At 41.0% G+C, this 15,645-nt stretch overlaps 1 protein-coding gene across 1 annotated transcript; it reads right to left on the bottom strand.

Moving 5' to 3' along the window:
• Positions 1-11,065: 11,065 nt before the first annotated feature.
• On the bottom strand, positions 11,066-15,058 carry nptx1l (neuronal pentraxin 1 like). The gene is made up of 5 exons (XM_035655301.1): positions 14,470-15,058; positions 13,949-14,156; positions 13,005-13,249; positions 12,726-12,905; positions 11,066-12,219 (listed from the first exon to the last, which is right to left on the bottom strand). The coding sequence occupies exons 1-5, from the start codon at positions 14,911-14,913 to the stop codon at positions 11,998-12,000; spliced, it is 1,299 nt and encodes a 432-aa protein (XP_035511194.1). The 5' UTR covers positions 14,914-15,058; the 3' UTR covers positions 11,066-11,997.
• Between the last annotated feature and the right edge of the window lie 587 nt (positions 15,059-15,645).

The raw sequence follows: 15,645 nt of genomic DNA, 5'->3' as shown, positions 1-15,645 counted from the left end.
ACTTTTAGAGACTATAGGAACCACAAGTAGCCCTGCATTCAGAGAACGCAGTGTTCTAGAGGGGTAATAGGGTACTATGAGCTCTTTGAGATATGAAGATTCAGTCCATGTCAGGAGAATAAGCTACCAATATCTGCACACTGATGGACTGTTGAAGGCAGAGTTTTTTCCTGCCTTCATCCACGGAATTAGAATCATGACAGTCAGTTGACAAAGTAGTCTGTTCTGTGATTTAGTCTGTGTCAGGGTTTGATGGTTGCTAATAATGTTTTCATAGTGTTGGCCATCAGTATCATATTGGTACAGATGCATGAATACGGCAGAGCTGCCACAATTAATAGTTTTTCTGATTAATAGAAGATAAATGACCAACTCTTTTGATAATCGATTGTGATTGGCTATCTCAGGCTACATTTTGTGGATGATGTTTTGTGCCTTGAAATGAAAAGTTTCAAAGCAGGAATGGTATGTCTATAACATGTACCTTAAGTTGCCAGGTTTTATTGTGTTTAAGAATGCTGAATCATTTTTTATTTATATATTTATATGTTTTTCCTTCCTAAATGTCCTTCAACAACACAATGACTCATCTCTCGAAGTTAAGAAGACAAAAACTGTAGTAAAATTAAATTATACTTCCTAAGAGAAAAAAAACTTGTTGAGTAAAACAGCCAAGGATGTTGCTGCTCTTCAACTTTTCCCACCTTCCTGTCAAGTGCTTGTAAACACTTGTGTCTTCTTTTGACAGTTTGTTTTAGTGCAAGCCTCTCACTGAATACCCATAGCTGCTGCTGGTGCCTCTGTGGTCATGGATTATTCATGGGTTATGGAGGGAGATGACGCAGTCCCGTTGTGTTGCTCATATCCCAGCCAGCGTGACAGGGCTGGCTGCATCGTGTCGACAGAAGAACGCCGTCACATGTCCAAACTTCATGACCACTGGTGATGGATGTTAGTGACTACTAATATATCAGTCAAATGATCTGTAAGCCTCTTGTGTTGCTGTTATTTATTCATATTTTCACCAGATAAAAACATCATTCATCAAGTGTTGCAGCTGTAAATACATGGACATAGGCCTAACGATTGGTCAATAGAGCAAGCGCCTTCTCAGCTATCTCTGCTCTGCCCCTCGGAATTGGGAGTTGCACTGCAGAAAGAAAATAAGGTGGTTTATTTTGTTGTGGGTTTTCCATGAGTTGAAATGATGAAATAATCCTGTAATGTCTGTACTGGGTGTGGGGAGTTCTTAAAAAAGGTGAGATGAGCAAAAATCTGAAAAAACAGTCATTGTTTACAAAGTCATAATAGCTGACAACACCCTCATGTGGTCTGATTAGTGAAGAGGTAAAACAGGTGAATGACGCTGACAAATAGTTACGCATGCTCTACACATACTGATATGCTTGTTTGGAGATCTGTTGACGCCTGCACCCTCCTTAGGCCAATAGTGGGAGTTAGCAGTGACAAGGATCTCTGCACGTGTTCAGTTCAGTGACATAAGAAGGGAATAATGAAAGCAATAGCAGCTTCTTTTATGTGCGCTACTAGATGTCTGTTGTTTTTCAGAACAAAAAATGCGTAGGAGTTCTGCTTAGAAGGGAACAAAAGAAGGACAGAGAAACTGGTGCCCTTCGGTGGGAAACTAATGCAAGCACAGACATCACTGGAGATACCCTTTATCAAGTAAACAATGCAGTACAAATACAGTTCAGATCCGTCTGCCAGTGTTTGAAAGCCTTTATTGTAGTGGCTACACAGTGACCATCTGAGCTGTTTCCAAAACCAAACCAATCTGATATTTTCTTCCCCTACAAGCAGTTGGAAGGTCACATCATTTAATCAATCAACAGTTCCAGACTAAAACCTCTTTACTTTAAAAATTGATCTTTAGCTAGACCGAGTGACTTTCACTTTTTAACAAGAGATTTCATAGTTATCAGTATGTAAATTGTCTGGACATTTGACTCAAGTAAAGGATAACGAAATAAGAAGTATTTCAAATGAAAATAACATGACACCACAGACCTGTAATTTCCATCCTGTCTCATGCTTTGCCTTTTTCTGCATTTTTATTAAAAACCAAATTGGTTCCCAAAGTCTAACTGAAATGAATGAAATTTTTGCTAGGAAATCAAATCCGTCAGCCTTGTGTTTGATTTGAGTTGTCAAAATTGTCATTATCTACAAGAGGAAATTTTTTTCCTCTTGTCATTTTTTCTGAAATTGTGTGTGTGCACTCACTTGCCAGTTCTGTCCTCCTAATGAGGGAGAGTGTCTCTGTGGCCACTGACTGCACCACTATGTCTGGTGGACAGAGCATCCTCTGGGAAACTGGAAGACATCTGCCAAGGTCAACTATAATACCCCCCCTCCTTTCCAGGTCAGAGACAACTTGATGGACTCAGTCAGGTGTTTTCAGTGCTTCCTCCTGTCCTGACAAATAGACAAGTAACTGGTGAAATCTTTTATTTAACACAACTTCACTTGTGAAAGAATTTCTGGAAGTGAGCCGCTTGAAGGGCAGCATCTTTCCACAACACACACTCTCTCTCTCTTTTTTCTCTCTGGGGTAAACAAACCACACGTGCTTTCTGGTTACCACTCTTCACATTTACGTTTAAACTATGAAAATAGCTTTGTTGTTGTTTTTTCACACATTTCCACCACATTTCCATCAAAAATAAAGTTTGTCCACTGGGTCTTCACTCCCTCAGATGGTGGGAGTAGATGAAGACTTCTGTGCTGGTTCTTGAAGCCAACAACAGAGAAATTGTCATGCTTAGCTTGTACCTTCCACATCTTCGTGTTCCCTGAGTCGTGTTAGTCATAAAACAACAATGGCGGACAGCGAAGTATATTCTCTAGGTTTCAGGGGGACTGGAGCAGTGTTTTCTGTGGGAGACACTTTTCAGACCTTTCACATGCACAAAAAATCTGTTTATTATAACACATATTATAATTATATTATTAGTTTTGGGGAAACACGTTATATGGCCTCTTTTAATCTGTAATAAATAGATCCTTTTTATGTGTTCCCTTGTCCCTGCCTTTCCATTTTCAGCATTAAATTTAAGTGTAAATTCCTCTAAAACACCTTTGCAGTCAAGAGCTTAGAGTTGCATATTAAGACCAAAGGGATACATTTGCTTTGACTGTACATGCCACAAAACATGGCCTTTGATTGTTTTGAAGAATGAACTGACTCTGACCTTTTTATTTTCTTATATACTGAAGCTATTAAGTGTAGACTGGAGACAGGAATTCCATCTCTTCTTTTGTGCTGCTGCCTTTTCATTAATTTTGTTTGCACCTACGTGCAGTACAGTTCACACCTCTGGAATGTTTGGCTTTCTATTAAGCAGCTCAGTTGATTACAAGCTTAGGCGCTCTGTCATTTACTTCATAAAAACGTATACTGTATCCTCCGGCAGAGCATTCATTTAAAGTTGTGCTTCTGTGGAGAAATATCCTACTTGTTCTGTCCAAACCAATCTTTGCCAATATTTGTTTTATTTCTACTTTGTCATTTGCCAGTGTATTTTTTAGCGAGTTGTTGTCTGGTACATGCTCATTTTTAGAAGTTTTAGAAGTTTACTCTTGACTTCACCTTTTATTTTTAACTTTTAATACGCTGCCTCATGGTGCACCTGCTCTGTCAGGTTAGGTGAGGACACCTGTGTTACCTCCGTCACTGCTTGCCTCAGCGCTGCCACACTCTTAGTGATTACTCGCACGCACAGAGCAGACCTCCTCGCTCTGGTCCACCTGGTGGGGTGGAGGTAAGGGATGGAGGGCTCCACGGTGGCTGTTTGTGATTGACCTGATTATGGAAAACAGCCCCTGGCATTACTCCCAGAGGGTGCGGGGATTGTGGCATCTTCATGAAAAATATTCCTGTTGTGCCGGCTTCTGTCACAAGACGCCTGTGGATAAAGCCCAGCTATGGCAGACTGCCAGAAGGCAGAGGGAGTGAGGGAGAGAGAGGGACATTTTAAAGAAGGAAAAAGGGATAGAGGGAAATTGATGATGAAGAGGAGATAGAGTTATGCAGCATTCATGTCATGTCAGATTTATGGTAGATCTTATTGATGTTAGCATCCTAGTTGTAATTACAGTCGGAGTATGTGGGATGTTTTTAAGCAGGCTCCGCTATTTCCCACTTTGCATCTTACATTGTGGAAGTGGATCAACAAAGGTGGCAAACAAAGAAACAACTTCACCAAATCTGGCAATTTACGACAGTAAACACCCAGAATTTATGCACTTTTCATACCAATTCGATCCATTCAAAGTGGCAGTTTTCAGTTGTCATGGATTTTATACCGATTTACAAAATTATTTTGTGTTTTATAGTAATAAACATGTTCTTTGCATCTCCAGATGGTGTGCAATGAATCACTGCCAAAAGAGTCTTGGATGGATGTGTGTAAAGAAGAAGTGGAATCATGCACACAGCTATGTGCATCTCAGAAACAATGCAGTGTCTCTCTCATTGTCTTGTTTGGTGCTTTTAGGAGTAGCAAACTGAATGTGTAGATTCAGTGCCCACAAAAATGCCCCCGAACACTGAAGAACAATCTCTTTTACCCATAGTCCTAATTTCAATCTGACCATTGTAGAGGGAAAATGCAAACCTAACTCTTTAGTGTGCAGAGGAAACAAGTAACTAGCTGCAGAGAGGGGCACTGAGCCAAAGGAAGGAAGACCGCCAGGAAGTGTTGGAAAGCACCATTAATCTGCTCTGCCATCCCTTAGACAAGAGAAAGTGTGGTCCAAGGAGATGTACTGACCACACAAGTTTACACTCCCAAAGTCATACTACTGAATTATAGTAATGTGCTTTTGCAGTGTTTTGGTGTTTTGGGTGTTGTAAAGGTCGTGGACAGGCCGATGGTTCATTGAGGCTTTTTTTTTAACTGCCATGTTTCTACAGTAGCCCAGAATGGACAAACCAAACCCTGTGTGTAGATGGGGCCTTTCACACTTCTTGCAAATTTTGCGGGCACCATAATTCCTCTTGCACACTTCACAGCCCATTCTTGTTTTTCACAGTTTGCGGTTCGGCTAGCACTCATTAATAACGTCATCTTGTTGTGCCCTCTTCTGCTGGTTTTCCAACTGGAGATTTGGTGGCACCTATTACTTATCTCAATTAACCAACTAATAATAATCACATAACGGTAGTGGATGACATTAATGCACATTTTATTTTGCAATATATTTGGATGTAAATATGGCCGTTGCCTCCACTCTAACCGATTTCCAGTCACCAGTGACCGATGTATCCACTAGAATCTAACAGCATGTAGACATACATGAGACTCTTCCCAAATCCAGTCGGGGGAGATGTTTGGATTTCAAAGTCATTTGTACTTTTAATCTATTTAGAACAGCCTCACTGGCAGGCTCTATCTTGTCTAGGGGTCGCCATTGTTGTTAATACTCTGTGGATTCTGCACAGGCATACAGCTTGACAAAACTTGACAGTGGTGTTATTCCACTCATTGGCTAATGATTAGCCCCGTGGCCCACATTGGAAAATCACTTTTCCAACTGTTTTGTGTCATGATGTCAGACCTGAATCAATCAACTTGGAGTGGAGTTGATTCAAAAGTCTGTACCCAGGCAGGATACTTACCATGTCAGTCTGGGGGCTGTCCAGTCATTGTGTATACTGGATATATTGAGCAAGAACTGTGTCCGCAAGTATGTTCGCAGTGGGTGGTACGAGTCCACCAAGGCAGTACCTTATCACAGATTGTAATTGTGATTGGGTATGAGTTTCTCTTTTTGACGATCATATAATTCACTTGACTTTATTGATCTCCAGCACAAAACATTGATGCACAACAGTGTCAGCAGTTTATACTTTGGTAAATATGCCAAGATCAGTTTGAACAACATTGCTGGTTTTATGAACGTATCACCTTAGCACCAGTGGATTTAATAATTGTAATGAATCTCCGGTGGACACAACAATGCCTGTCACACTGCCAATCTGGCACAGTATGCATCACAAGTGTTCACTGTATAGTTTGTAATAAGAAATTGAGCAACTATAGCTTTTAAACTTAAACGATCCAAAATAAACTCTCCCCCTGATACGTAGTTAGATACTCATCTGGCAAGCACTTCAAGGAAGCATTATAACGGTGTGGTTTTGTGTTTGCTTTCTTGCATATATTTGGACTGACACTTGTTGGGTGATACTCTGGAAGGGGAATTTCCCATGTCAGGAGGAAATAAATTATTCATTCAGTGGCATGGAGGGTTGAACACCACCCTGACAGCTGCAGAAGTAGCTCTGAGATTAAGGACAAGTATGGATGGATGTGTCTCATGTATATTCTCTTTCTCCAGGCAAGCCAATCTCCCTTTGTCTTTCTGCCAAAACACAACTGGTCCTCCATTGGCAGCATTTAAAGCACATTCAAAACAGACAATTACTCTGCTGTAATATGTCAGTTATAATTGTTAAAATAATGACAAATGAGCAAAAAGACTTCATCAGCAGTACAATGTGCCAAAGCTTTGATATAATTATATATAAGCGGAGCACATAGCACCTATAAGATGAGAATTGGATCAGAATTAGGTGGAGAAGGGCACAGTGTCAATGCAAAATTTTGAAACAAAAGACATCCTGGTGTTTTGTAAGAGACAAACAATGTTGATTTGAATCCAAGCCAGCACTTTATAGATCTTTTTTCCCTCACTCTCCACTCTGCACTATCGAATGCTAAAAATCTGAAAAAGTAAAAAACATGTCTCAGCATTTTTGCAGTGAGGACTGTATGATCCAATAAAAATATACTGATGGTTTGTGAAAATGATACTATAAAACTTGAATATCACTGTTTTCTTATTTGGGCAGATAATCTCTTTGCCATTAGAAATTCATTTCTTTGAACAACATTTATCAACAGATTGCCTGTGTCACCAATTTTATATTTTTCTGCAAAAATGGCTCTTATTCAGCATCAGTGGGACAGTTAAATTTCTCTCATTCCCATTCCCACATAGAGTTTTTATTTGTTTTCCTATTCTCTCTTCATGAATTTTTCATCAGCCACTTGATGAGACATTTCATGTGCCTTACAAAGCATGGTAAGCAGTTTTTGGATAGGGGATGTGTTCTGCAGTCCCACTGCTACAGTGGCTTTTTAATACAGCAGGCAGGGCCCTTAGTAACTTATGGTCTGTTTACCCCTGCTTTGTCAAAATCTGCCACAAGTAGCCACTCCAGTTTAAATAAATTGGACACAAGTTACTCTAGGAGTTCACATTAAAACTGAACTCTATCAAACTAGCTTTGTACTCCTATAACATTATCAGACTCAGGAGGGACAGAATCAAAACAATCAAAGAATCAAAATCAATACAGCAGAACCAGAGATATTGCGTCTTTTATTCCACTGCATTACACACAATGCAACTGGAACCCAAAACCTGTAAACTGACTTATTATTATGTATAAAATTGGAGCAGTTCCCCTTTAAATATATCAAAATATTATCAGTTCATTTTTGTTACATTGAAATGTCCCTGGCTAAACACTGCCATTTTGATATTTTTAGCCATGCTAAAAGCATGGCTTTCTGGATCGAACCTGAAATATCTCAACAACTCTTAGATATACTGACATGAAATTTTGTCCAGATATTTATGGTTCTCAGAGGATGAATCCTAATGATTTTGTTTGAATCGTGACTCTTTTTAAACAGCAGAGTGTGCTACCTACTTTTGACATAGCTTGTTTGACCACCTACGTCACCCTTGTCAGTAGCCATATTAAGGTGCAAAGACATGTTTAACTTTTAGAAAAAGAAAATAAATATGATTTGTTTTTCACCATTTTAGACAGTTTTTAGTTTATAGAAATAAAGGAATCTTTTTCAGTCAAGGGCAACGGACCAATAAATGTTCCGGCTTGTGGATGACAGTACTGCAAGTTGAGCTGTGCTCGATTTTGGCTTTTCTGTTTTAAAGCTGGAAAAAATTGATTTTCAAATAAACAGTCAATTAAAATATGTTTCTGAAAACATTTGAGGCAATGCAGTAACAGAATGCTGATTCATATTTGATCAGCACTGCCTAATTTCACAGTTTGATCAGACTTTTATGAGCTGTAGAGATCCTACCCAATGCGTACTGCGCATGTGCAGTCCTTTGATTCAGGAAAAAACTGTCAGCCTGGTCACAAACAAGTAATAGGCAATGAAGTCTTAATTCATATTTGATCAGCACTGCCTAGTTTGAGGGTTTGATCTTAGTTTTGTGAGACTTCTGGGTGCAGGCAACATGTTAATTTGCAAATCCTACCCACAGTGTAAAAAGTTTCTCTTTAAAATCATTTCAGAAACCGTGTGACAGAAGTACTGTGTTACTTTGTGTGGGAGACGATCTCATACAGAGCTTGTTCAGTTTCAGTTCAGTGTGAATGGGCATGTCTGAAAAAAGTTGGATGTTCATTTGTTGTTTTAAGAAGCAGTTTACCCAGAACTGGTAATTCCAGCTCCAAATAATGAAACTGGACGCTGGTAATGCATGATGATTAAGATACAGTTAATACAGTACGTGGTCTCCTGAATGAGGTAAGGCTTGTTGTCAAGTCATTAAAATAGCTCAGTTCTTTGTACATTGCTTCCATCATTTCAAGGACAGTAACACAGAACATTCTTAATGGAAAAACTTCAGAAAAATGTCAGATATGATGAATTTACATGCTATTCACACAAAGGGTGAAATAAGAGGAGCCAGATATGGGCGACAAAAAACACCTCATATCTGACCTTTCCTCTAAGCAAATTTAAATTGTGGTGCATGCAGGCACGAACCAATTATGTCTGAGATCAACAGGCTAGCTATTATCTGGCTGTGCCAAGAATATACCTGACAAGATCTGGGGCAAGATATAGGTCAAGAGAAAAAAAGACCTGATTTGGACTAATGTGCTCTGTAGGTCAACGAGGCCAGGTGGATGTGGTGAAGGAAGTCAATTTCTTCACAAGGCCTCCAGTGGCCACTCAAGGAAGAGATCATACTGTGTTTGTGTGTGACTGTCTGTACATGTATGTGTGGATATGTAGGTGTGTTCCTGTATTAGTGTGTAACTCCTCTCAACAGAAGGAATTTGCACTGAAATCCAACCCCAGATGTGCCACACGAGCTGTCTGTAATGGCTGTGCAACGGCATGTGCTGAAGTTTGTCTGGTGTCTGGGGAAAACCCCTATTGATGGAAAGTCCTCCCCATACCTCAGAGGCAGAGAATGGAAACCAATTTGTGGGACACATGAATCGACTGTGGTGGGACCAAGCCACCTCACTAACAATAAAGGGAGGACCTTCAGACGCTGCAACCTCTAATGGGAGTGGTGTCAGCTATGATTCATTTGCAGAGAAAATGTATAGACTGAGATGCATGACCTTAATGCCAACCTTTTGACTGAAAAAGCTGTGTATTTACAGTGTGTGTATTAAAAGTGTGTGTATTTACAGTGTGTGTATATGCACCTCTTTACAGGAGGGATTTATGTTTGGTTAAGATGCTGGTGTCTGTGGTGTGCTCCTCTAATGATATTGAACTTGATCACCTAGACATTGACTCTTTACTCAAGAAAAACAGTGTTTTAACTTTCTCCATCCTCTCTGGACACAGGATGAAAAGTTAATGCTCATGATAAACATTAGTGAGCTTTCAGAAGGAATGGATGCTTATCGGGTTACGGCTGTGTCCCGTTTAAAACTCACTGGCTTGCACTATGCTATGGGATATTATTTATTATCATTATTTAAATGGGATTAAGTGGGAAGTATGGTTCATGTTGTTATTGTGTTAGAAGTATATGGTGAGGACTTTGTAAGAACTAAACACTATATTTTATACCACCTAACACAATAAGTATGCAGTGTATTTGTTTCCCAAATGACAAATCTAGACACGTTTAGGCCTGAGTATTTTCATCAAAAGTTGTGATGAGAAACAAGTTTGAATTAATAAGAATTTGCTGTAGATATGCTTTTTGGTCCTTCAACCATTTGAGAGGGGTTTTGTGAGGGTTAAAGTTACTGTTCAGTAAAGCTGTTTTATAATAAAGTATGGGGCTATAGGTATACTGTTGCTATCAAGAGAGATGTAAATTGATCTGCAAAACAATAACATTTTTTCCCATTATTTTTTACTGTCTGTTGGCCACAGGGAAGATTTTTAAAGAGATTATGAAATGTATTTTGTTCTTTTGGTGCCTCTCGACAGTTGATTTGAAAATGCTACTGTAGACCATGTCCTACTGGTAGGACAACAGTTCAAGTTGATCTTAAAAAAAGATGCACTAAACAAGCATTCAACACAACTATTTTGGTTGTTATAGTGATCTTGTTAGTAAAAAGCCACCTGTTTACACATCCAGCAGAAACAGAGTGACATATTCAATTATTTGGAGTCTTTCTGGCCACCTGGTGAATTTGTGCTCCATTTTTGGTCTCCACATACTCCTAAGAAAAATATCTGGCTTTTCTGCAGCTAAATGCGGCATTATGTTCGCCAGATAGTTGCTAACTGTCTCTATCTGCCGCTTGGTGCTGAGCAGGAAGTGTACAGAAGGGTTTTTTGCTAATAGCTGCATTCTGCTGCCTAAAATGATGCAGATGAGAGTGTGCAGAGAGAAAAAATGCTCACACTCAGCAGATCTAAGTGGAACTGCAGAGTTGAGTGATATTACTCTGGAGGTTCATTATTATGTGCGACAACTTTCACATGCAAGTAGTCACATGATTAATTGTTAATTTAAAAATATTGATTATAGTAGCACACTGTAATAGAATGGGAAAACTTACAATACATATTCAGGAGAGCAGGTTTAGGATTAAGGAGTTGCTGACTCTTACACAGGTCAGATTTAGACCTTTAATTCCAGCGCCCCCATGTATTCAATGGAGACCTTGTATTTCATTAGATCTGTATGTCATAAAGAGTGTGCAAAGATTCACATTTCTCAAATAAAAAAAGTTTACACCTTTTTTATGATTCAAGTATCACAATTTATTACAAAAACTAGAACTTTTTTTATCTGTCGGTGTTGCCATGCTTTAAGCATATAACAATACAGTATAAAATCTCAACCCAAAAGTAGGATAGTAAAAGCAAAGATCATAGATGCTGACGCAGCATTTACAGAAGTTAAGACATGCTGTTACTGTACAGAGAACATTCCCATTGAAGTACAAACATCTGCAAAATGCGTCATTATCATCAATGAATTGCATTTTACAATAAACCATCTGATCCATCCTCATTTAGAGTGTTACGAGAAACACCTCTTTTGAAATTAATTCACAATAAAATAAATGCAAATCTGCAAATCATAATGAATGTGCTGAGATTTTTTTTTCAACAGCCCAAGGCACTCAGGCTCAAATGTTGGCAATAAATATGTCATTCTTTACACAAAATCACGTCAAGCAGGTGGTGGTAGAGAAAGAATAGTGAGAGAGAATCTATGTCGTCTATTTCACAACCTCTTGAAGAACACAGTCCGTTTAAAGAAGTCCACTTTGTCCTTTTCACAGTGAAAATCCCTGGCAGTCGAGACAGAAAAGATGTTTGAAGAAGTCAGTCAATTTCGTTGAATTGCGTGACATCAGTTCGCTAAAAACTACATGACCTCCTACTGTACCTTCGCTGGCCTGTCATTTTGGTCTCCGAGAGCTCTCTGGAGCGGCATCAGCTGCCTTTTCAAATGAACCCACAAGTAGGCCTGATGTGCATTTGCGCACCGCAAGATGCCAAAGTGTCCGTTTCCAGTGACCTGTCCCCCACATGAGAATCTGGTAAAAATCTATCAAGTGTCCACAAATGATGTTTTCGAATATCTATAACAAATCCAGATGCTATTCATTGATATAATCGCCTCCTGATCTTTCAAATCAGTTCACCAATGCCGTGACAAACAGAGTGGCTTTAACAAATGCATTGATCTTCTCTTCCCTGCAGTTCAGTTGAGCTGGCGACAAGCTTCAAATGTCCACTTTGAGGCTCCTCCGTAAATGTCCAGGCTCGTCTCCATCCATGCAAAAACGTTGCCCACCTGCGCTTTGCTGCTGCAAGTCGCTAGATTGTATATCTCTCCGACAGATAGTTTCCGGTCCCAGATATGAAAATTTGCGAGGTCTCCCACAAACGCTTGTGTGGCATCAAATCCTCCTCCGAGCGTGTCCTGTGGTGAAGACAAATGGATTTAATCAAGGGTGATATGATTTTTTCGCCTCGGGCTGGCATCATGGAAAGAACTAAATTGCCTCTATGGATTATCTGGATTTTTTTTTTGACTGATTAAATTGAATGAGAGACATGCATCTTCAATCCAGTGGGATTCTTGATGAGATCCAGTTAAAGATCTAATCACCTTATTAAACCTATTATGTGAATTAGAGCAAGGATAGATTTGAAAATTGAAGTCTGATTATTTTTTAATGTCACAATGAAATGGAAAAATTACTTTTCCACCTCGTTAGCTAATGTTTGGTGTCATGACATACACTATTTGTATTTAACAAAGTGATATCTTATTTTATAATGATCCCTTCTGCATTACCTCCTACCCCGACATGCCTGTTATAGTGAAAAAAGTAATAAAGATCCTCTCCAAATTTGTGGCTGAAACAGAATTTGATACCTCTGTGGAACTGGAAAGCATTCGAAGCAGATGTGTGTTGTGTTTACCTGCTCTTGACCGAGGATGAGCAGGCCTTGTGGTTTGATAGGATGATATGGAGCCAGATTCTCTCCACTCCCCCTCTTGACTCCATCTTGGAAAGCTTCCCAAACACCATCACGGGTAGTCCAGGTTACGCAGATATGATGCCACTTCCCATCGTTGATGAGGAAAGGCAGCTTTGCAACCTAGAAGAAGATGGAAGATATGAAAGTTTGCTGCACTAAAGCCAAATCGCTAGTTTAAAAGCAATGCTTAACAACATCCTCACTGTGTTTCAGACATACCTTGTCATTTATCAGTATCTCCATTGGGTTGTTTCCCCACTCTATGAGGACCAGCTCGTTAGCTTGACCAGGAACTGCATAGGAGAAAGGTGTGCCCACCCCAGGGGAGGCGTTGGATTTGAGCCACATGCACACCGTGAGGGCGTACATCTCTGGCAAACTCTTCTTCACCTTTGCGTACATGTAGTTGGTTCTCAGCGGGAACGTGAGCTGGAATTTATCCAGAGGCCTGTTTTCTCTTTGACCTGTGTGGAAGAAATAGAAAAGAGTTGGCTTCAGACACTTTGGAGAAGGCAGTACCAGTGTGCTTCTCTCATTTTTCACGTTAAACACAGATGGGCCTGTTTCATTCCCAACTCACACATAGTGGGGATTTACATGGGAATTATACGTTACACAACAAATCCACAATCGTGACGCTCCAGATTTGCTTTAATCTCGCATGATAAATCTATCACAGCAGTGCTGGCGTAGTTAACCTTCATCTTTTTTTTTCCTCCACACCTATCTGTTTTACTGCCATTCAAGGTTTTTTGGCTGTATGGTATCGGAGGTGTCCCAAACCGAGAGCGCACGGTGGTTTTAAGCACTGAGATGGCTCACTGAGCTAATGGGGTCTTGGGGGGGGGGGGGATTTAATCTGCATGCTTTAGAGCAGGAAACTGCAGAATATACCGGGATGCTCCAGCTTTGTGCGGATGAGTAAAACATTAAATCCACTGCTGAGGTCATTAAAGCTCATAATGCCAAACTGCCTACGCATTATAATTTTTTCCATTTCCCGCCCTCGCTGTGATATGATATCTCATTTTGATTGATTTGGATTGATAGTATCCTGGTTCCTGGATCCTTCCACCCATCCCTCCCTACACTTTCTCTCACACCAAACCCTTCATAGCTCCTACACTTCTTGCGCGCACGCCTCCAGTCTCTCCCCCAACTACCTTTCTCCAGGTCGGTGATCCTCTGGTGTAGAGATGTGAGGGTGGACTCAACTCTCCCACGCTGCTCCGTCTCGTTGCGGAGTCCGGGCTTCCCCTCCTCGATGCTGTTCACTCGGGACAACACCTGCTTCTCCAAGTCGTCGATTTTACTTTGGAGCAGGTCTTTGAGGCTGTTCGCCTGCACCGAGTTGTTACTTCTGCTGAATTGCTGTCAGGGGGGGAAAAGAAGCATTTAGCTCAGTGTGAATGATGATTTTGAGAGGGGATCATTACAGATTGACTTTTTTCTTTGGCGTATAGTTGGACATTCAAGTTATATTTATAGCGTATAGCAATTTATATCTGGCAAGTTTTGCTTTTATCTTATGTGCTCACATAGCTGAATTTAATATTGGCAATCAAAGAGTCAAATCACTTATTATTGTTATTATTATAGGCTATAAAATAGTATAATTTGGTCGACGGAGCTTTGCGCAGAGCCACCCAAAGTGTTGAAAATGTCCCCAGAAGCAGCAGCCTACCTCCAGGTTTTCTAATCTCTGCTTCAGAGACTGTAAAGTCTGTGACAGTTGCGTCAAAGTGTCAGCGGGGCCCCTCGATACATCCCCCATTGTGTTTTTGGTCCCAGCTTCTTTCCTCCTGCCCCCGGGCCGCGCGTCCCCGGGCTCCGCGCCGCTCTGGCTCTCACACCGAGCCAACTTTGAGGTCAGTTCTCTGATTGTCTCTTTTTGGTTCATGATGGTCTCTTTCTGCTGCAAAACCGTCTCCCGCAGCTGCATGACAGTGGTCTTCAAGTCCTCCCCTGGCACGCTGTTCTGCAAGGTGGCTGCGCATATGTCCATATCCTTGGGTACGGACGTGCAGATGAACTGCGTCTGTCCGCCAAAGTCTTGAGACGAACTTTCCAAAAGCAGGCTCGAAAATAGAAAAAGTCTCCACCAGATTCCGTCCCCCGCGGCCTGCATGTCGGCGTCTGTGCTTGGGTTTGTGGTTTTTAGTTTGGGTTGACGAGCCGCAGTGACTTCGCGCTTGTGTCCCTCTTGTTGTTGTAATCCGTCTGTGGAAGTGCAGCCGTTTTTATACAGCGAGAGTGGTTCTGCGCAGAGCAGGTTCACTGCATCACGACCGGAGGGGAGGGAACCGCGCGCTGTTCCCGTTTAATCGGCTCCAGCAGCAGCGTCACAGTCAAGAGATGAAACCCATTTTGCTTTCAGGCTCCCACATGTTAAATCTTTCATCACTTCGACTATTTGTCATTTCTCGCTGTGTATTATTCATCTGGAAAACGCGCATTTGTAGTCAGCGATAGAGGGGTTGCTTGCGTGGCGGGGTGCCAGGAGAGCCAGCTGTGTTTGTTTTGTTTTTGCGCACACGGGGAAACTCACACGCCTACACACACGCACACACACACACACACACACAGGAGAGAGAGGGGAGAGAGAAAGAGAGAGAGAGAGGGAGAGAGAGAGAAGAGAGAGAGAGACAGAGAGTAAGTGGATGCAGATCAGAAGTTGCAGCATTGTGGTCGGCGGACTCCCAGCAGATTCAGCACCAAGGACAGATCCGACCACATCACATTACCACAGAGCGCAGAGGAGCGGCTCGGCTGTCGATGCTGCTTAGTTTTGAACAGTTGGTAACGCGACTACTGTGCGGATAGACTTTGTTGGAGCATATGCATATCTTTCTTTATTCCT

This window comes from Morone saxatilis, unplaced genomic scaffold, assembly GCF_004916995.1.
Source record: "Morone saxatilis isolate NCDOM2014 unplaced genomic scaffold, NCSU_SB_2.0 Contig14, whole genome shotgun sequence".
Classification (NCBI taxonomy): Eukaryota; Metazoa; Chordata; class Actinopteri; family Moronidae; genus Morone; species Morone saxatilis.
This window is presented reverse-complemented; position numbering and strand designations above follow the sequence as displayed.

Excerpts from the sequence above, each read along its gene's own strand:
- nptx1l (XM_035655301.1), bottom strand. The coding sequence starts at position 14,913 with ATGCAGGCCGCGGGGGACGGAATCTGGTGGAGACTTTTTCTATTTTCG. Across the intron at positions 14,157-14,469 it reads AGAGATTAGAAAACCTGGAG|CAATTCAGCAGAAGTAACAA; the intron begins GTAGGCTGCTGC and ends CCCCCCTGACAG. Across the intron at positions 12,220-12,725 it reads TCATCCTCGGTCAAGAGCAG|GACACGCTCGGAGGAGGATT; the intron begins GTAAACACAACA and ends TCTTCACCACAG.